General features: G+C 47.4%; 1 protein-coding gene across 7 annotated transcripts in view; it reads left to right on the top strand.

The window, feature by feature from the left end:
* Positions 1–7,513: 7,513 nt before the first annotated feature.
* Positions 7,514–21,223, top strand: part of RGS22 (regulator of G protein signaling 22) — a 138,899-nt gene continuing 125,189 nt past the window's right edge. For all 7 annotated transcript variants that reach the window (XM_077270893.1, XM_077270892.1, XM_077270891.1 and 4 more), the window contains exons 1-2: positions 7,514–7,780; positions 13,872–13,900. In XM_077270893.1, the coding sequence (XP_077127008.1) occupies positions 7,756–7,780; positions 13,872–13,900 (54 nt within the window). In that variant the 5' untranslated portion in view covers positions 7,514–7,755. The remainder of the gene's footprint in view (positions 7,781–13,871; positions 13,901–21,223) is intronic.

Below are 21,223 nucleotides of genomic sequence, written 5' to 3'. Positions count from 1 at the left end.
AACACCGGGGCTCCCGCAACCCCCGACCTACTGTCTCCTTCCCCACCATCCTGTAGAATGTAAGCCCGCAAGGGCAGGGTCCTCGCCCCTCTGTATCAGTCTGTCATTGTTAGTTTGATTACTGTAAGTGATATCTGTAACTTGTATGTAACCCCGTCTCATGTACAGCACCATGGAATCAATGGTGCTATATAAATAAATAATAATAATAATGAGGAATCCTGAAGAGCTAAGTTGACAATCGCTCTCCTTCCAGGCTCTAAAAGAGGAAAGAATGGGAATACATTAACTTTTCACTGCGTCGCCAACCTATTCATTCAATGTCCCGAAGATTTTGTGTTGTCTGCATTGAAAAATTGAGAACTGTGAATAGTCCCATATGTACCTGTGTGATGTCACACAGACTACCACCATATATGCGCAATCTTCACTTATAGAGGAAATGACTAAAATAGCAAATGTACTGTGATAATGCTCTATAGAGCTAGCACAATTTTTTTTAACAGTTAAGATGCCTCAACTTTCTTAAAATACTTTTGTAAAAGTTACTAATTGCTGACGTGAAGAGCTATGCCCGCAGGCAGTGGTCATGGATAAATTGTATAAACACATTGGAACATGAGGACAACCTTTAATGTCAGGCCTCATCACAATGACCATTGCTGCCAAGAAAATATTGCACCAGTCCTTACACATGTGCATTGTTTGGCTTCACCAGAGACACAGTATAAGGCCTCAGTAAAACATCTGTTGCTCATGCAGCGCCCCAGAGTCCTGGTCGTTGCAGTACTGTTGCTCCGCCACTAAGGGGGGCTATGGTACGTCTGATGGCACTGAAGGAGTTCATCTGACCAGGTATCACATACACCAATACATTTCACAGTCTGGCCTCCAGGGGGAGCTATTAGGCCACTCCTCACAGTCTGGTAAAACTGGGGGTTAGATAGATAGTTAGTTCAGAAAGCTGACTGGGTTGGAACCAGGCAACACCTTGTGGCAGAGGGTGTTGTAGGGGAAGATTTAGAGGGGTCCCTGTCAGGGGTGGGATCCTTACAGAGGCCTAGCAACCAGAGAGAACATTACGGGACCGCGCCTGCACTAGATAGCGGCGGTGCCCTAAGAAAGGACAAGAAGCGAGATTTATTGTGCTGAGTGAGAAACGAGATCAACGCAACAAGGAGAATACCAGTAGGAGTCGTGCTGTAAGACCGAGGCAACATCCTACTGAGGCACATAACCGGTGGCCGGAACGCCGAGGAAGTAATAGGTTCCAAGCCATACTTCAAACCTACGGCAGGACAGTCAGTTAGAGGCGGGCTGTCTCACCCAATTGACCTAGGAAGACTCAGGGGGGTAACAGGAGTGGGGCGACGCTGGAGTCCCGGAAGAGCTCCGAGCCTCCCCGTCATACGGGTGGATCCTTACTATAACATCTGAGGGACATTGAAGAACATCAGAATCGAGTTGTGAGGGAACACGAGAAACAGACACAACAGTTGTGGGGTACTATCCCGTAAGCACAGCAGGGGAGGACCACAACACACAAGTGCTAGAAGGAAGGCACAGATTTCCACCTGTGAAGGGAACTCTGGAGGTGCCATCGGACCGGCCGGACTTGCGCAGCCTGGTTAACCGTATTCTGGACTGAGGACCCAGAAGCCTTCAGTAAAGAGGTAAAGAGACTGCAACCTGGTGTCCTCATTATTTACTGCGACCGGCACTTCACCGCACCATCATCCTCACCATACCTCCACCTTCATTGTACGCCCGCCCCTCAGCAGGATCACGGACCGGGCCTAGCCACCGTGACAATCCCAGAACAGAGACTCAGAGGCCCGGTACCGGGTACCCCTCGGCCCTGTGACGGGTGGGGGCACTACACTCACGTAAGTGTGCGATCTGTGTTTTCAAAGGTGGAGCACGTAGCCATAATCATCTATAGAGCAGTTCACATGTCCATGTTTTTTTGCAGATCGAGTGGTCAGAAGAATAAAAATCATGTTTTAGCGTACGTGATTTGGGTGTATGCACCAATAGGGCCAATGACTGGAGTTGAGCAGACGGAGTCACTTTGTGCTCTGTCAGTCACCCTTTTCAGCAGTACCCGCCTAGTTGAGGCATGCACCAAAATGGAGTTGCCCATGTCTTGGAGCCCACCTCAAAGGCGGATATGGATGAAAATTATATCCAGCATTATGTCTCTGACCGACAATGGCCCGTCGCTGCATACGCTCAAATCCTATTTTGAGGGCTTACAACATATGCTCGACAGAGTCACTGGTCGTATGCTAAAACGTGATGTGAATGCAACCTAAGGGTCCACGAATATCACTGACAGCTGCCAGATGACATCCATGTGCTGTCTGTTTACCAGGTTATCCAACATACCTCGGAAAACTTCACAAAGCGATGCCATGACTTTAGAAGCTTCTGATAAACTAATTGACATCCTTTGCTTTAGGCCGGCCTCACACTAGCGAGTTTTACGGACGTATGAGCGCATAAACTACGTCCGTAAAATACGCATTACACACGGCCCAATGAATCTCTATGGCCCAGCTCCTATCTGCCGTATATTACGCATCCGTGAAATACGGTCTTGTACGGCCGTAGAAAATCGCAGCATGCTGCGTTTGTCACCGTATTGCGCAAAAAAATCGCCAATGAAAGTCTATGGGGGCAAGAAAAATACGGATTACACACGGACCAGCAGTGTGACTTGCGAGAAATACGCAGCAGTGTTAGTGAAAAGCCGGTAATTCAATTGTCGGCTTTTCCTCTCTCCTTCACAAACCCGACAGGATATGAGACATGGTTTACATACAGTATGGAATATTGTTGTTTGTTTTTTTTAACTTTGTTTCAGGACGATGGTCTTCAGGTGGATTAAGAGTCTAATAAAATATTACAACATGTGTCTTTATTTCATTAAAATAATTTGTAATAATGTGTGTGTGTTTTATTAACCATTTCGTACTATTGGATTAATAATGGATAGGTGTCATAATTGACGCCTCTCCATTATTAATCTGGCTTAATGTCACCTTACAATAGCAAGGTGACATTAACCCTTCATTACCCCATATCCCACCGCTACAAGGGAATGGGAAGAGAGAGGCCAAGTGTCAGAATAGGCGCATCTTCCAGATGTGCCTTTTCTGGGGTGGCTGGGGGCAGATGTTTTTAGCCACGGGGGGGGGCAATAACCATGGACCCTCTCCTGGCTATTAATATCTGCCCTCAGTCACTGGCTTTACCATTCTGGTGGAGAAAATGCCGCGGGAGCCCACACCAATTTTTTCCGCGATTTAACCCTTTATTTTACAAGCTACAGCGCCCAAATTTTGCACATACACACTACTAACATTAGTAGTGTGGAATCTGCAAAAAAAAAAAAAAAGGGATATGAGATGATTTACTGTATGTAAACCATGTCTCATATCATCTCGGGTTTGTGAAGGAGAAATGAAAAGCCGGCAATTGAATTACCGGCATTTCACATATCTCGCGCTGAATTAAATATAAAATCAGTATATATATATATATATATATATATATATATATATATATATATATATGTGTGTGTGTGTGTGTATGTGTGTGTCTCAATGACATATATATATATATACATATATATATATATATATATACACTGTATATATGTTTTAACGAACATTTGAGCACATAAATCCATTAGATGTCGGTTTTGCAAGCCTGCGAGAAAATCTCACAGTACGGATGCCATACGGATTACATACGGAGGATGCCATGCGCAAAATACGCTGCCACACCCTGCTTACGGAGGACATACGGATCACTATTTTGGGAAAATTTCTGTGTATTAAGGCCGTAATAAACGGACCGTATTTACATACACTGAGTGTAACGCCGGCCTTAATTGGGATTGTAAATAGGGCAGTATTTTAAGACCAACCTTCAAGGACTTCTTGCCTGTTTAACCCCTTCACAACATGCGCCATACATGTACACGGGGTGAGCTCACCTCATATCTGGGAAGTCATGGCTTTGTGTTAGGACCAGGACCTGCCTCTAACAAAAACTCCTGCGATAGTTAAACTCTGACATCTGCATTAGGCCAGTTTCACACGTCAGTGGCTCCGGTACGTGTGGTGACAGTTTTCTCACGTACCGGAGACACTGACTCACGTAGACACATTAAAATCAATGTGTCTCTGCACATGTCAGCATGTTTTCACGGACCGTGTGTCCGTTTGAAAAACACGGAGATGTCAGTGTTCGTGGGAGCCCACAGATCACACGGACCCATTAAAGTCAATGGGTCCGTGTAAAACACATACCGTGTGCCGTGCAGGAGACAGCGCTACAGTAAGCGCTGTCCCCCCAGCTTGTGGTGCTGAAGCTGCCATTCATTTCTTCTCTCCAGCAGCGTTCGCTGGAGAGAAGGAATGAAATTTTTTTTTTTTTTGCGGTTGAAATAAAGTACCCTGTAACCAACCCCCTCCCACCCCCTGTGCGCCCGCCCGCTGGAAATAAAATACTCACCCAGTTCCCTCCTCCCATAGGGTGGAGCCGCATATTCATCACTGTAATGAGCGGTACCATGTGACCGCTCATACAGGAGAAGCTGCGGCGCTGAGACGACGCATCGAGGGAGCTGGCTGAGTATTTTATTTCCAGTGGGCGGGTGCACAGGGGGTGGGAGGGGGTTGGTTACAGGGTACTTTATTTCAACCGCAAAAAAAAAAAAGATTTTTCATTCCTTCTGTCCAGCGAACGCTGCTGGAGAGAAATGAATGGCGGCTTCAGCACCCAAAGCTTACTGTAGCGCTGTCTCCTGCACGGTCCGTGTGGTACCCAGTCGGCACACGGGCGGCACACGGATGCCGCATGTGTGCCACACTGATGTGCCACATGAGCTCATGGACACGGATAACTCCGGTACCGATTTTTCCGGTACCGGAATTATCTGGACGTGTGGGACAGGCCTTAGGGGGCCACTGTCACCCCCTCCAGCCGTTATAAACTAAAAGAGCCACCTTGTGCAGCAGTAATGCTGCATTCTAACAAGGTGGCTCTTTTAGTTTTTGGTGCATGTATTCCCAAAATAAAGCATTTTATAACTTCTCCAAAATACCTGTCTTTCGCCAGGGAGGCAGGTCCTCACCCCCCTGCTTGAAACGCCACACTGCCGTCACTCAAATCTTCAGGGGCGCCACCCCCTCTGCGCTGTTTTCGCATGAAATCCGGCGCCTGCGCTGTGTAGTACTGTCTGGTGCAGGCGCAGTGAGCCGATGGATTGATATGACAGCTGGAGGTCTGCTGAAGACCCCCATTCTTGTCATTATGGAGCTCCTGTGATGTGGCATTGCTGTATATAGCACAAGCAATGAGACAATAGCAGCTTCAAGTCCCCAAGGTACTGAGGCAATACTGAGGCATTCCTGAACGTGGACACATACCCTAAGGGTGCGTGTCCACGGTCAGGATGGCCGGCGGTATCGCCGTAGCGGCGAAGCAGCTCGGCGCTAAGCCCCGCCCCCTTTCTGGGATGCGATGAAGCCGGATGTGTTAACTCTTCACATCCGGGATCATCGCTCTGTCCCATAGGGCCCTGTGATATGCCTTGCGAGGACGCTGCGTCCCCGCAAGGTGTCCGGACATGCTGCGATCTGAAAAGACGCGCAGCATGTCCGGAGTCGCAGGGAAGACGGAAGCGTGTTTCCACGCATAGTGGAGACGGGATTTCATAAAATCCCCTCCACTATGCTGGAACATCTGGACGCTGCGTGTTTGACGCTGCAGCTCTGCGCAGCGTCAAACACGCAGCGTTTACTGACCGTGGAAACTCACCCTAAGGGGACTAACAAGAACAGTGAAAAGTAAAAAAAAAAAAGTTTTAAAAAATATGAAAAATAACCGAAAATACTTAAAAATGTGAAATCACCCACCTTTTCCCCCATAAAAAAAAGATATTTAAAAAATATGTGTATTTCATATCTCCGAGTTCAGAAAAGACTGATCTATCAAAATATAAAAATAATTAGATCGGTAAACGTAAATGTAATTCAAGAACACCAAAATTAAGTTTTTTTGGTTGCTGCAATTCCCCAAAAAATGCTGTAACAAGCAATCATAAAGTCATATCTATCCCAAAATGCTATCATTAAAAACGTCATCTCATCCCGCAAAAAAAATAAGCAGTCACACAGCTCCATCTACCAAAACTGAAAATGTTACGGATCTCGGAAAATAGCAGAACAACCATGACATTTTTTATTGCAAACTTCAGATTTTTTTTCACCGCTAAAATGATATAAAAAAAATGCAAAATTGGACATGTTTGGTATTGTGGTAATTGTGCTGATGAGCAGAATCATATGGTAAGGTAATTTTTAGCACAAAATGTACACCGTATAAACAATTACCACAAAACAATGTCAGGATTGCTTTTTTTCACAATTTCTCCCCACTTGGATTTTTTTCCCGTTTTCCAGTACACTATATTATTATCATTATTTATTTATATTGCACCATTGATTGCATGGTGCTGTACATGCGAACAAGAATGGTATCATTCAAAAGTACAATATTTGATATATAATGATTTTTGCACATGCTCATTAGATGCTTCGATACAATAAATAGGCTCAGGGTTTGTTTCATTGTGGCTAATGTACGTGTGCATTTTTTTTACTATAGCAACAGGAGACTAAAATAGCCTCAGTGACCAATGTGAAAATTGCAAGATTTCTAATTTTAATTATTAATACAGATTGTGATATGGAATAAAAATAAATAATAAGTCATTTTCTGATGGTACCTTTGCTTTGATGACTTTAAAGGGAACGTAACGGAGTAATCTCAATCCTATATAAAATGTATAGGCAGACCAGAGAAATGTGCAGTATATAGAAGAAAGAAACACAAGCTGGTATAATCGTTGTCTCCGGTATTATGGTGACGTGTCACAGTCATGATCCCGATTGACCTAAGGCTAGGTTCACATTGCGTTATTGGGTGATCACTAACGGACAGCGTTGCACGGCGAAAATGTCACAATTAACGCCGTGCAACGGGTCCGTTAGCGCACCCATTGACAACAATGTTGTTCCTGCCTGAAGCGCTTCACTAGCGCGTGCCTTTTTCGGCTCGCGCTAGCGATGTGCCATTCCTTTGTGGCGCGCCTCGGACGCTGCTTGCAGCGTCCGCGGCGCGCCCGAGGTCCGTTCCCCACTCTCGCAGATCGGGGATCTGTGAGAGCGGGGACGTTAGCGCGACCCCTAAACGCGGCCCCTACAAATACATTGCGTTAGCGCAATCCGCTAGCGCTAAACGGATTGCCCTAACGCAATGTGAACCTAGCCTAAGAGAGGGAGTGTGGATCATAGGGTATAAAAATAGGGTTCTGGCCACTGACTGCGGCGGAGAAGACAGCCCTGCTGGGGCACCATTGTTGGCATTCCGCCTTCTCTTGCCCTATTATGAATCACAATGCCGGCTCCGGAATCATTGTGACAGAGGGAAAGCAGAACGTTTATAACCTGCCCAGACTAAGCCATGTTTTCAGCAAGGCAGTGGGAGGAGAGGAGCTCTCACCATTCATTACAACTGTGAACTCCATAGCAACATTCAGTCACACACACACCCAGGAAGAAAGGAGCAGCTCCTCCTGTACAACATCTAGGATTTTCTTCCCAGTCACCTGTCAGGATCCTCACTATGCGGATGGACCCCTCAATCAATTCTCCTGAGGACTGATCACCGCCACTCACCATGGGGCACAAGAGGCTGGCCATCGGTAGGCGAGGAATGCTGGGGCACTGTTGTATTGAGCTAGTACCATGCTGAGCTGGATATATAGTCCAACGGATAGAGAAGGATAAATGTTACTCCCAGATGCATTACTAATTACTTCCTGTAAGCTTTTTGTCTTATTCTGGGTTTTGATCGCTCACGTGATGACCACTTTTTAGTTCACTTTATATTGTAATTACACTATGTAACAAATTTTTATTTTATTTGTTTTTTTGTTACTGGGTCCAAAATGTGTTTTTCTAACCCGTTATGCCTAAAACAAATAGAAAATAGTTGTTGTTCCACAAAAACTTTACTTCTGTGATCAGGACAATGAAGACTCCTCAGTACTGAAAAGGAAAGAAGAATTTTCCTGAAACAAACTAATTTCAAAATTTAATTGTCCTGATCACAGAAGCAAAGTTTTTGTGGAACAACAAGTATTTTCTATTTGTTTTAGGCATAACGGGTTAGGAAAACACACTTTGGACCCAGGAACAAAAAATAAATAAAACATTGTTATAGTGTAATTTCCTTTTTTTGGACACAATAAATACTAAATTTTTCTGCCCTGTGGTCGTAAAATCAAAGTTTGTGCTGAATGTAGTTGTTTTTCCATAGTCTTTAAACATAAGCAGTTGAAATATTACACTTGGAAGCCAGGAACAAAAATTGTGTTTACATAGTGTTATTATATAACACTTTCCTTTCCATTATATCCGCTAAGATTTCACTAATTATAAGTTTCCACCAGATCTAAATGTTATTCCCTATCTATAGGATCAATCAATGATAACTTGCTGATCAATGGTGGTCCAACCACAAGGATCTCCAGTGATCTCGAGAATGGGTGGTGCAGAGCCACATCTGGAATGGACCTCCACTCTACTCATTCTGTATAGGCCGGCCAGAACCAGCGGTTGATGTAGCACTAGCACCCGTGTCATTACACACGGAAAAAAGTAAAAAAATAAAAAATAAAAATGATTGGAACACAAGTAAATCTCTCAATGCAAGTGTAAACAGTCTAGTTGGAATGTGACCGAGAGTATGCATATCACTTGCTTAGTCACATGTCCACTGCTCCCAACACTGGAGAATCCTGACAGACTGTGCACAATGTGAGGATTCACATGTCTACAGTCACATAGATTGACTGCAGAGTTGTAGATTAAGACCAAACAGCTCTTTAACCCCTTAACGACCGCCGATACGCCTTTTAACGGCAGCAGTTAAGGGTACTTAAACACCCCCCAGAGTTGGATTTTCTCTGGGGTCTCAGTTGCCGGGGGTAGCCGAGACCCCAGAGAACATGATTCGGGTTTTTTTTTTACCGACCCCGGGTTGCGATCGCCGGTAATTAACCGTTTACCGGCGGTCACAAAAAAAACCCGCGATTTCCCATTTCTCTGTCCTCCGATGTGATCGCACATCAGAGGACAGAGAAATGGGGTCCCCGATCGCCCCCCAATACTCACCTGTCTCCCCCGGTGCTCCTCGTGGCTCCCGATGGGTGCCGCCATCTTGTTCCGGCCAAAAAATGGCGGGCGCATGCGCAGTGCGCCGCCGGCCAGTACCTGGAAGATCTTTGGGGTCTCGGCTGCCGGGGGTAGCCGAGACCCCAAAGAACATGATCGGGGTCGGTTTTTACGATCGCCAGTAATTAATTGTTTACTGGCGGCCGCAAAAAAAAAAAAGCGATGTGTGATTCTCTGTCCTCTGATGTGCGATCACATAGGGGGAAATAGGGGGATTCGGGGACCCTGTTATACTTACCGGTGTCCCTGGGTCCTCCTGCGTCCCCTCCTGCCCGCCGGCTTCTTCATCCGGTAAGAAAATGGCTGGCGCATGCGCAGTGCGCCCGCCATGATCTGCTGGCCGGCCACTAGAAGAGTTGGGGCTAAATTTAGGGTTAGGGTTGGGGCTAAATTTAGGGTTGAGGCTAAATTTAGGGCTAGGGTTAGGCTTCTTTCACACTTGCGTCGGTACGGGGCTGTCGCAATGCGTCGGCCCGACGTACCGGCGCACGTTGTGAAAATTGTGGGGCTAGGGTTGGGGCTAAATTTAGGGTTAGGGTTGGGGCTAAATTTAGGGTTAGGGCTAGGGTTGGGGCTTAAGTTAGGGTTAGGGTTGGGGCTAAATTTAGGGCTAGGGTTAGGGTTGGGGCTAAAGTTAGGGTTAGGGTTAGTATTAGGGTTAGGGTTGGCATTAGGGTTATGTTCGGGATTAGGGTTAGGTTTGGGATTAGGGTTAAGGTTAGGGTTGGGATTAGGGTTAGGGGTGTATTGGGATTAGGGTTAGGTTTGAGGTTAGGGTTGAGATTAGGATTTAGGGTTTTGATTAGGGTTATGGTTAGGGTTGTTTTGGGGTTAGGGTTGTGATTATCGTTAGGGTTGTGATTAGGATTATGGATCGGGTTGGGATTAGGGTTAGGGGTGTGTTGGGGTTAGGGTTGGAGTTAGAATTGGGGGGTTTCCACTGTTTAGGTACATCAGGGAGTCTACAAACATGAAAGCCAATTTTGCGCTAAAAAAGTCAAATGGTGCTCCCTCCCTTCTGAGCTCTGCCGTGCGCCCAAACAGTGGTTTACCCCCACATATCGGGCATCATCGTACTCGGGATAAATTGGACAACAACTTTTGGGGTCCAATTTCTCCTGTTACCCTTGTGAAAATAAAAACTTTGGGGGCTAAAAAATCTTTTTTGTGGAAAAAATTTTTTTTTTTATTTTCACGACTCTGCATTATAAACTTCTGTGAAGCACTTGGGCATTCAAAGTTCTCACCACAAATCTAGATAAGTTCCTTTAGCGTTCGTCTCCTGACGAAGGGACAAAACACGCATTGGGGCGCTTGGGGAAGAGCCACACATAGCAGACCACCTCTCATGAAAGTGCTTATTACCTTTGTACACCTTGATTTAATCACATGGCAGTATTACTGACACCTTATTAGGATACCCTGGGAGTATCAGTTAATAGATTATGGTATACTGCACAACGTGGATAGTAGGTCAGGCATGTGTTGGATCATTTCCCCATTTGTACTAAGTAGTGACTACCATGGCTACATGTATTGATTTGTGATTGTTTGTTACTTGTGCATTTTATATGAACTGTGTTCAGATCTATTTAATAAAAATTGTTATTTTTAATACTAGCACAGTATACTGGATCCTTTATGTGTTTCTACTAAGTTCCTTGGGGGGTCTAGTTTCCAAAATGGGGTCACTTGTGGGGGGTTTCTACTGTTTAGGTACATCAGGGGCTCTACAAACGCAACATAACGCCAGCAGACCATTCTATCAAAGTCTGCATTCCAAAACGGCGCTTCTTCCCTTCCAAGCTCTGCCGTGCGCCCAGTGGTCCCTCCCACACATGAGGTACCAGCATACTCAGGACAAATTGGACAACAACTTTTGGGGTCCAAGTTCTCCTGTTACCCTTGTGAAAATAAAAACTTGGGGGCTAAAAAATCTTTTTTGTGGAAAAAAAAAGTATTTTTTATTTTCACGGCTCTGCATTATAAACTGCACTTGGGCATTCAAAGTTCTCACCACACATCTAGATAAGTTCATTGGGGGGTCTAGTTTCCAAAATGGGGTCACTTGTGGGGGGTTTCTACTGTTTAGGCACATCACAGTGGTCCCCCCCACATATGGGGTATCAGCCTACTCAGCATAAATTGCACAATAAACTTTGGGGTCCAATTTCTCCTGTTACCCTTGTGAAAGTAATAATTTTGGGGTGAAAAGATCATTTTTGTGGAAAAAATATGATTTTTTTATTTTCATGGCTCTACATTATAAACTTCTGTGAAGCAGTTGGGGGCTCATAGTGCTCACCACACATCTAGATAAGCTCTTTGGGGGGTCTAGTTTCCAAAATGGGGTCACTTGTGGGGGGGTTCTACTGTTTAGGTACATCAGGAGCTCTGCAAATGCAACATGACGCCTGCAGACCATCCCATCAAAGTCTGCATTCCAAGCGGCGCTCCTTCTTTTCCGAGCCCTGAAGGGTGCCCAAACAGTGCCCCCCCACATATGGGGTGTCAGCATACTTAGGACAAACTGGTCAACAGATTCTGGGGTCCAATGTCTCCTGTTACCCTTGAGAAAATAAAAAATTGCAGGCTAAAAAATCATTTTTGAGGGAAAAAAAAGGATTTTTTATTTTCACGGCTCTACTTTATAAATTTCTGTGAAGCACTTGGGGGTTTAAAGTGCTCACCACACGTCTAGATAAGTTCCTTAAGGGTCTAGTTTCCAAAATGGGGTCACTTGTGGGGGGCTTCTACTGTTTAGGCACATCAGGGGCTCTCCAAACGCGACATGACGTCCGATCTCTATTCCAGCCAATTCTACATTGAAAAAGTAAAACGGCACTCCTTCTCTTCCAAGCTCTGCGGTGCGCCCAAACAGTGGTTTACCCCCACATATGGGGTATCCACGTACTCAGGAGAAATTGCATAACAACTTTTGTGGTCTAATTTCTCCTGTTACCCTTCTGAAAATAAAATTTTGGGGACAAAAAGATCATTTTTGTAGAAAAAATGTAATTTTTTATTTTCACGGCTCTACGTTATAAACATCCGTGAAGCACCTGGGGGTTTAAAGTGCTCACCACACATCTAGATAAGTTCCTTAAGGGGTCTAGTTTCCAAAATTGTGTCACTTGTGGGGGGTTTCCACTGTTTAGACACATCAGGGGCTCTCCAAACGTGACATGGCGTCCGATCTCAATTCCAGCCAATTCTACATTGAAAAAGTAAAACGGCACTCCTTCTCTTCCAAGCTCTGCAGTGCGCCCAAACAGTGGTTTACCCCCACATATGGGGTATCGACGTACTCAGGAGAAATTGCACAACAACTTTTGTAGTCTAATTTTTTCTGTTACCCTTGTGAAAATAAGAATTTGTGGGCGAAAAGATCATTTTTGTGTAAACAAATGCGATTTTTTATTTTCACGGCTCTACGTTATAAACTTCTGTGAAGCACTTGGGGGTTCAAAGTGCTCACCACACATCTAGATAAGTTCCTTAAGGGGTCTAGTTTCCAAAATGGTGTCACTTGTGGAGTGTTTCCACTGTTTAGGCACATCAGGGGCTCTCTAAACGTGACATGGCATCCGATCTCAATTCCAGCCAATTCTGCATTGAAAAAGTAAAACGGTGCTCCTTCCCTTCCAAGCTCTGTGGTGCGCCCAAACAGTGGTTTACCCCTACATATGGGGTATCGGCATACTCAGGACAAATTGCACTACAAAATTTATGGTTAAATTTCTGTTTTTACACTTGTGAAAATTAAAAAAAAATGGTTCTGAAGTAAAATGTTTGCAAAAAAAAGTTAAATGTTCATTTTTTCCTTCCACATTGTTTCACTTCCTGTGAAGCACGTAAAGGGTTAATAAACTTCTTGAATGTGGTTTTGAGTACCTTGAGGGGTGCAGTTTTTAGAATAGTGTCATACTTGGTTATTTTCTATCATATAGACCCCTCAAAATGATTTCAAATGTGATGTGGTCCCTAAAAAAAAAAATGGTGTTGTAAAAATGAGAAATTGCTGGTCAACTTTTAACCCTTATAACTCCCTAACAAAAAAAAAATGTGTTTCCAAAATTGTGCTGATGTAAAGTAGACATGTGGGAAATGTTATTTATTAACTATTTTTGTGACATGTCTCTCTGATTTAAGGGCATAAAAATACAAATTGTGAAAATTGCAAAATTTTAAAAAATTTTCGTCATATTTCTGTTTTTTTCATAAATAATCGCAAGTAATATCGAAGAAATGTTACCACTAACATGAAGTACAATATGTCATGAAAAAAACATCCTCTGAATCAGCGGGATCTGTTAAAGCGTTCCAGAGTTATAACCTCATAAAGTGACAGTGGTCAGAATTGTAAAAATTGGCTCTGTCATTAAGTACCAAATTGGCTCTGTCACTAAGGGGTTAATAATAAAAAAAAGTGTTTTGGAAATACTATTTTTTTACATTTGTAATTTTTGGGAACACTATTTTTTTTTTACATTTGTAATTTTTTTAACTAACTGTATGCTTAATGATTAATCTAATATCTCGTTTCTTAATTACCAGGCCCACCCAATATTTCAGAGGATGATTTTGTAAGTATCTTATATATGTTTGTAAATATTGTCAGAAACAAAGATGATAATTTGTAGAAAATAAACCACAGATATTTTTTTTCCTTCCCAGGAAACATGTTGCATCTACCAGGGCAAAAGTGATCAGTTTTTGTTCTTATTTTATTCCTGCCGCTCTCCTAGAAATTGCGTTTCTAGTCTTTTTTTTAATCCGATGTACGATTCCATAGATAAGAGCCTCTTTATTTAGTGGTATTTTTTTATGATCTTTATCAAGTGTGCGTTGCTCACAGGATCCTCTGGGGCGTGTTCTTTGTCTGCTCTGCATTATCACCCTGTGAGCCACACCCACTTAGTAAAGACCTAAATAGAAAGTTCCATATCTCTGGAATCGTATGTCAGATTTGAAAAATAAAAAAACAACAAAGAAAACCCCACAATACTCAGAGAGCAGCAGAGTTAAAATAACAGCAATGAATGGAATTTACTGGCCTTGTAGTATCTACACCATCAGCATTGCTGAAATTTAGGGGCTGTGTTGCTGCTTTTGCTGTAATTTATTATTCTGAATATTGTACAGTAAAATATTTTACATTCCCAACTCCCACAATGCTCCATTTTATATTATTAGTAAATTAGGTGATGGTGGATGTGTGTTCCTAGGTTGGATTTTGTGTCTCTTCACTGATTATTTCCTTACTTTAAATACCTAGTAATGAATGCTAATTCATAGATGCCTGAAGTAATATTCTACCTACATCAGCGCCACATTGTGGTATTTTCTTTTGACCTTACAATAATCCCTAGAGTTTCCTATAATTAGTGCGATTTACCAGAGTAAGTTTTGGTCTAGTAAGCGCATACAGAGTCACGTAGAAGCACCTACATCTCCCTAGATACGGCGGCATTACAGAACCTTGCATTCCTGCACACCAACAATATAGCAAATCCGGTATTGTTATGTTCTCATGTCCTTTCAGTTGTAAAATTGCAAAGTGCTAGTAATAACAAGTAACTTTGCAATTTTCTTGCTACTAAAATTATTTTTGTAGTTTTACTATTTACTAGTGATGAGCGAGTGTACTCATTGCTCGGGTTTTCCAGAGCACGCTCGGGTGACCTCCGAATATTTATGACTGCTCGGAAATTTAGTTTTCATCACGGCAGCTGAATGATTTACAGCTACTAGCCAGGCTGAGTACATGTGGGGGTTGCCTGGTTGCTAGGGAATCCCCACATGTAATCAAGCAGGCTAGTAGCTGTACAGTATTCAGCTGGTGGGATGAAAACAAAATCTCCGAGCAGTCATAAATATTCGGAGGTCACCCGAGCGTGCTCTGGAAAACCCGAGCAACGAGTACACTCGCTCATCACTACTGTTTACTGCTCATTGCCTTAGGTGTCAGCCACCTCTTCAGTATGGCAGCGGTGGACGAACGTGTGTAGTGCTTACAATTCTAATTCAGTATGTTAAGGCCTCATTCAGACATCCGTTTATCTTGAGTGCTTTATGTGGTTTTGACTGATAGTACTTGTACCTGTTTATAGCCTGTTGGGCCAGATGTGACCATACACTATAAGAGGTACGAGTACTATCAGTGTAAAATTCAGATGTCCTTGATTTTCAGATGTTCGTGAAAATCGAGGAGACATATTCAATTTTGATCAACAAGGCAAGGCAAAGAGTCCGTGAAAGAATTGGACATTACTTGGATGACATATGAGTGTGTTACGATTTTCTTAGACTGTCACGTAAGAGAAGATGGAGGATGTTTTTCTTCTCCGCGTACAATAAAACTGGTGACACTCAGACCACACTCTGATCAAAGTCTGATCAAAATAATTGGTCCCATTTTTCTCGCATGTGAGAAAAACAGATGTTTGATTGAGGCCTAACTCGATCTGGGTGTGACACTGAGTTACTATTCACAGGCAAGTCGTGAGATAGAATAATCAGGAGGTCTGAGGTCAGATACCAGTAGGGCTTGTGGTACAGAGGGGCAAGACAAAGGTTTGGTCAGGTAACACTACAGGAGGGTACGTGAAGACAAAGGAATAAGACAAACCGATAATTAGAGGCCAAGTCCGGGATCAGGTACCTGATGTCAGAGAGCATAAGAAGCAGAAGGGATAATACACACGAATGGTCACAACAAATCCTAGATCTGGCAACAAGATCAGAGATTCATACAATATCAGACACAGAGCTAAGCACACTCACCTAAGCTGAGCTACAGCTGACAGTGGCCTGCTCACAGCCAGTCAGCTAAATAGCTTAGCAAATCACCACGGATGGATGATACCTGGAGAAACAGGCTAGCCCAAATTGAGCAGCAGGGCTGTCAATCAACATGCTAACAGCCCAGCACGCCCCAGCATCAAATTGGATAACTGGACTGTCACTCACAACACCGATAGTCCTGCTCACTCTATATCCCATAGGGTGGCTGAGCTGTCACTCACAGGGTCCCTAGGCCACAGTAAAGATGAAACCGTGACACTGAGGGCACTGATAGGTCACAATCCCAACCAACTTCAATGCCCCTGTGCTCGTCATGTACTAGAGGGGCAATGCTGCCTCTTCTTACAGTATCGGAGATTGCACAGTTTGGGCCAGCGGTGCAATGATGCTTCTAGCTTGAACTGTCTGTGAAGCAGAAGACCACTGCCCCCTCAGCAGGCCAGAAGCAGGGACCAGTGCGCTCCTGCAGAAGTAGATGGGACAAGCCCTGTAAAGGTGTCCATATGCAACAGCTAGATGTCACCCAGATGTCCTTTTGGCCAACAACTAATTATTCCACGCTACTCACTTTAAGCTCATGTATGAAAAATTTATTTCTCTGGAAGTCTCCAGCCAAAAGAGAATCAGGACACCGGTTGGTGGATTTGGTCAACTTCTGTCTAATGTCTTTAGGCACCTTTTAGGTTTTACATGAGAGGTATCTGGTATACTTAACAAAATTATTTTAAAGAAGTTGTTTGGTTTACAAAAACATTTTATGACAATTAAGATTATTTAAAGGGGGATTTAAAGGGGGACTCTTATTTAGGACCTTGTTTAGCAAAGCTCTGCCTGGAGATCCCAGTAACTTTTTTGGAGGGGCTGTCAAGAGCAAATAAGCTTTATAAGTTCTGTTAACCTATCAGAAAGAGGAATGCAGTATAACATTAATCATGTGGGTCAACTTGGCAAAGCTCCATTCACCCCACACATGATGGATCGCATGGAAGCACGTGAGACGTCTGCAAGGTGATAAAGGATTGCATAGAAGATAGATTATAATATTACTAGATGGCAGCCCGATTCTAAAGAATCGGGAGTCTAGAATCCATATATACTTTATTTATTCAAATGTAAGAATAATACAATTAATAAATAATAGTAAGAAAGAACAAAAAATGGCTGCACTCACCAGCTCTTGACAATTCTTGACAGTACGGCACATTTCTGATTGGTCGCTCGCGGCAGGCGGCAACCAATCAGAAAAGTGCCGCGCACCACGAAGGCATATATCTTTGTCCACCCTGAGCGGGTGTAGGACGCTGGTGACGTCACTTATCTCCGGACATTATCTCCGGACAAAGCCACGGAAGTTGGCACAAATTGCCGGAAGTAGTATTCTAGGCAATTATATATTAGATTTTAATGTTATCAGTGTTTACCTTTGAACGTTTATATTGTATTGTCCTGTCACCAGCCATGTGTACGATTATCGGCCGAAAGCCTCTCTGGAACCAATAATCACCCCATGTAAAGGTATCTTTATAAGTTAAAGATTCAGAATACTATGACTTTTATCATATCCTGAACAGTCAAGTTTTTTATGAACCGTTAAGGTTTTCTGGTTGAAGTAAAAAAAACTCTGAGTGTTTACAGTTTGAAACCATAAAATGTTGAAAAATTATGTCATTCTTGAGTATATCACTCAATGGTGCTCATAAACGTGTCAAATTTGATCTATAATATACTTTAATATACGTTACTTTAATCTTTAATATACTTAAGAACAGGGCCCCAGACATCACACAGGGGGTCTGAAACACCGCACAGTGGTCCAAAATATCGCTGTGCTCTGCCTGGGGCCCCATATGCTGCCTGGGGCCCCTGTGCTCTGCCTGGGGCCCCATATGCTGCCTGGGGCCCCTGTGCTCTGCCTGGGGCCCCTGTGCTCTGCCTGGGGCCCCATGTTCTGCCTGGGGCCCCATGTTCTGCCTGGGGCCCCTGTGCTCTGCCTGGGGCCACTGTGCTCTGCCTGGGGCCCCATATGCTGCCTGGGGCCCCTGTGCTCTGCCTGGGGCCCCATAGGCTGCCTGGGGCCCCTGTGCTCTACCTGGGACCACTGTGCTCTGCCTGGGGCCCCATATGCTGCCTGGGGCCCCTGTGCTCTGCCTGGGGCCCCTGTGCTCTGCCTGGGGCCCCATGTTCTGCCTAGGGCCACTGTGCTCTGCCTGGGGCCCCATAGGCTGCCTGGGGCCCCTGTGCTCTGCCTGGGACCAATGTGCTCTGCCTGGGGCCCCATATGCTGCCTGGGGCCCCTGTGCTCTGCCTGGGGCCACTGTGCTCTGCCTGGGGCCCCTGTGCTCTGCCTGGGGCCCCTGTGCTCTGCCTGGGGCCCCATATGCTGCCTGGGGCCCCTGTGCTCTGCCTGGGGCCCCATGTTCTGCCTGGGGCCCCTGTGCTCTGCCTGGGGCCACTGTGCTCTGCCTGGGGCCCCATGTTCTGCCTGGGGCCACTGTGCTCTGCCTGGGGCCCCATAAGCTGCCTGGGGCCCCTGTGCTCTGCCTGGGACCACTGTGCTCTGCCTGGGGCCCCATATGCTGCCTGGGGCCCCTGTGCTCTGCCTGGGGCCCCTGTGCTCTGCCTGGGGCCCCATATGCTGCCTGGGGCCACTGTGCTCTGCCTGGGGCCCCATATGCTGCCTGGGGCCCCTGTGCTCTGCCTGGGGCCCCATATGCTGCCTGGGGCCCCTGTGCTCTGCCTGGGGCCCCTGTGCTCTGCCTGGGGCCCCATGTTCTGCCTGGGGCCCCTGTGCTCTGCCTGGGGCCACTGTGCTCTGCCTGGGGCCCCATATGCTGCCTGGGGCCCCTGTGCTCTGCCTGGGGCCCCTGTGCTCTGCCTGGGGCCCCATATGCTGCCTGGGGCCCCTGTGCTCTGCCTGGGGCCCCATGTTCTGCCTGGGGCCCCTGTGCTTTGCCTGGGGCCACTGTGCTCTGCCTGGGGCCCCATATGCTGCCTGGGGCCCCTGTGCTCTGCCTGGGGCCCCATATGCTGCCTGGGGCCCCTGTGCTCTGCCTGGGGCCACTGTGCTCTGCCTGGGGCCCCATAGGCTGCCTGGGGCCCCTGTGCTCTGCCTGGGACAACTGTGCTCTGCCTGGGGCCCCATATGCTGCCTGGGGCCCCTGTGCTCTGCCTGGGGCCACTGTGCTCTGCCTGGGGCCCCATATGCTGCCTGGGGCCACTGTGCTCTGCCTGGGGCCCCATATGCTGCCTGGGGCCCCTGTGCTCTGCCTGGGGCCCCATATGCTGCCTGGGGCCCCTGTGCTCTGCCTGGGGCCCCTGTGCTCTGCCTGGGGCCCCATGTTCTGCCTGGGGCCCCTGTGCTCTGCCTGGGGCCACTGTGCTCTGCCTGGGGCCCCATATGCTGCCTGGGGCCCCTGTGCTCTGCCTGGGGCCCCTGTGCTCTGCCTGGGGCCCCATATGCTGCCTGGGGCCCCTGTGCTCTGCCTGGGGCCCCATGTTCTGCCTGGGGCCCCTGTGCTTTGCCTGGGGCCACTGTGCTCTGCCTGGGGCCCCATATGCTGCCTGGGGCCCCTGTGCTCTGCCTGGGGCCCCATATGCTGCCTGGGGCCCCTGTGCTCTGCCTGGGGCCACTGTGCTCTGCCTGGGGCCCCATATGCTGCCTGGGGCCCCTGTGCTCTGCCTGGGGCCACTGTGCTCTGCCTGGGGCCCCATATGCTGCCTGGGGCCCCTGTGCTCTGCCTGGGTGTAGGACACTGGTGACGTCACTTAGCTCCGGACATTAGCTCCGGACATTAGCTCCGGACAAAGCCACGGAAGTTGGCACAAATTGCAGGAAGTAGTATTCTAGGCAATTATATATTAGATGGGCATTTCCTGAAGGAAATACATGGTGCTTGAACAGCGCTACCAGCTTTACAGCAGCACTTTTCACACACGGGACTGGGGGGCGCGCTTACTTTTGCACCCGGGGCCGAGGGCGCGCTTACTTTTGCACCCGGGGGCGCACTTACTTTTGTACCCGGAGGCGCACTTACTTTTGCACCCGGGGGCGCACTTACTTTTGCACCCGGGGGCGCACTTACTTTTGCACCCGGGGGCGCACTTACTTTTGCACCCGGGGGCGCACTTACTTTTGGGGCCGCACTTACTTTTGGTGGGCGGGGCTCCTCGGCCTCCGATTTGGTTGGTGGGGCCCCTCGTCCTCCGATTTGGTGGGTGGGGACCCTCGGCCTCCGATTTGGTGGGCGGGGACCGGCCTCCAATTTGGTGGGCGGGGACCGGCCTCCGATTTGGTGGGCGGGGACCCTCGGCCTCCGATTTGGTGGGCGGGTACCCTCGACCTCCGATTTGGTGGGCGGGGACCCTCGGCCTCCGCTTTGGTGGGCGGGGCCCCTCGGCCTCCGATTTGGTGGGCGGGGTCCCTCTGCCTCCGATTTGGTGGGCGGGGACCCTCGGCCTCCGCTTTGGTTGGCGGGGCCCCACGGCCTCCGATTTGGTGGGCGGGGTCCCTCTGCCTCCGCTTTGGTGGGCGGGGCCGCTCGGCCTTCGATTTGGTGGGCGGGGCTCCTCGGCCTCCGATTTGGTTGGTGGGGCCCCTCGGCCTCCGATTTGGTGGGCGGGGACCCTCGGCCTCCGATTTGGTGGGCGGGGACCCTCGGCCTCCAATTTGGTGGGCGGGGACCCTCGGCCTCCGATTTGGTGGGCGGGGACCCTCGGCCTCTGATTTGGTGGGTGGGGACCCTCGGCCTCCGATTTGGTGGGCGGGGCCCCTCGGCCTCCGATTTGGTGGGCGGGGACCCTCGGCCTCCGATTTGGTGGGCGGGGACCCTCGGCCTCCGATTTGGTGGGCGGGGACCCTCGGCCTCCGATTTGGTGGGCGGGGACCCTCGGCCTCCGATTTGGTGGGTGGGGACCCTCGGCCTCCGATTTGGTGGGCGGGGCCCCTCGGCCTCCGATGTGGTGGGCGGGGACCCTCGGCCTCCGCTTTGGTGGGCGGGGCCGGGCCCCTCGGCCTCCGCTTTGGTGGGCGGGGCCGCTCGGCCTTCGATTTGGTGGGCGGGGCTCCTCGGCCTCCGATTTGGTTGGCGGGGCCCCTCGGCCTC

Source organism: Ranitomeya variabilis, chromosome 6 (genome assembly GCF_051348905.1).
Source record: "Ranitomeya variabilis isolate aRanVar5 chromosome 6, aRanVar5.hap1, whole genome shotgun sequence".
NCBI classification, from domain to species: Eukaryota; Metazoa; Chordata; class Amphibia; order Anura; family Dendrobatidae; genus Ranitomeya; species Ranitomeya variabilis.
This window is presented reverse-complemented; position numbering and strand designations above follow the sequence as displayed.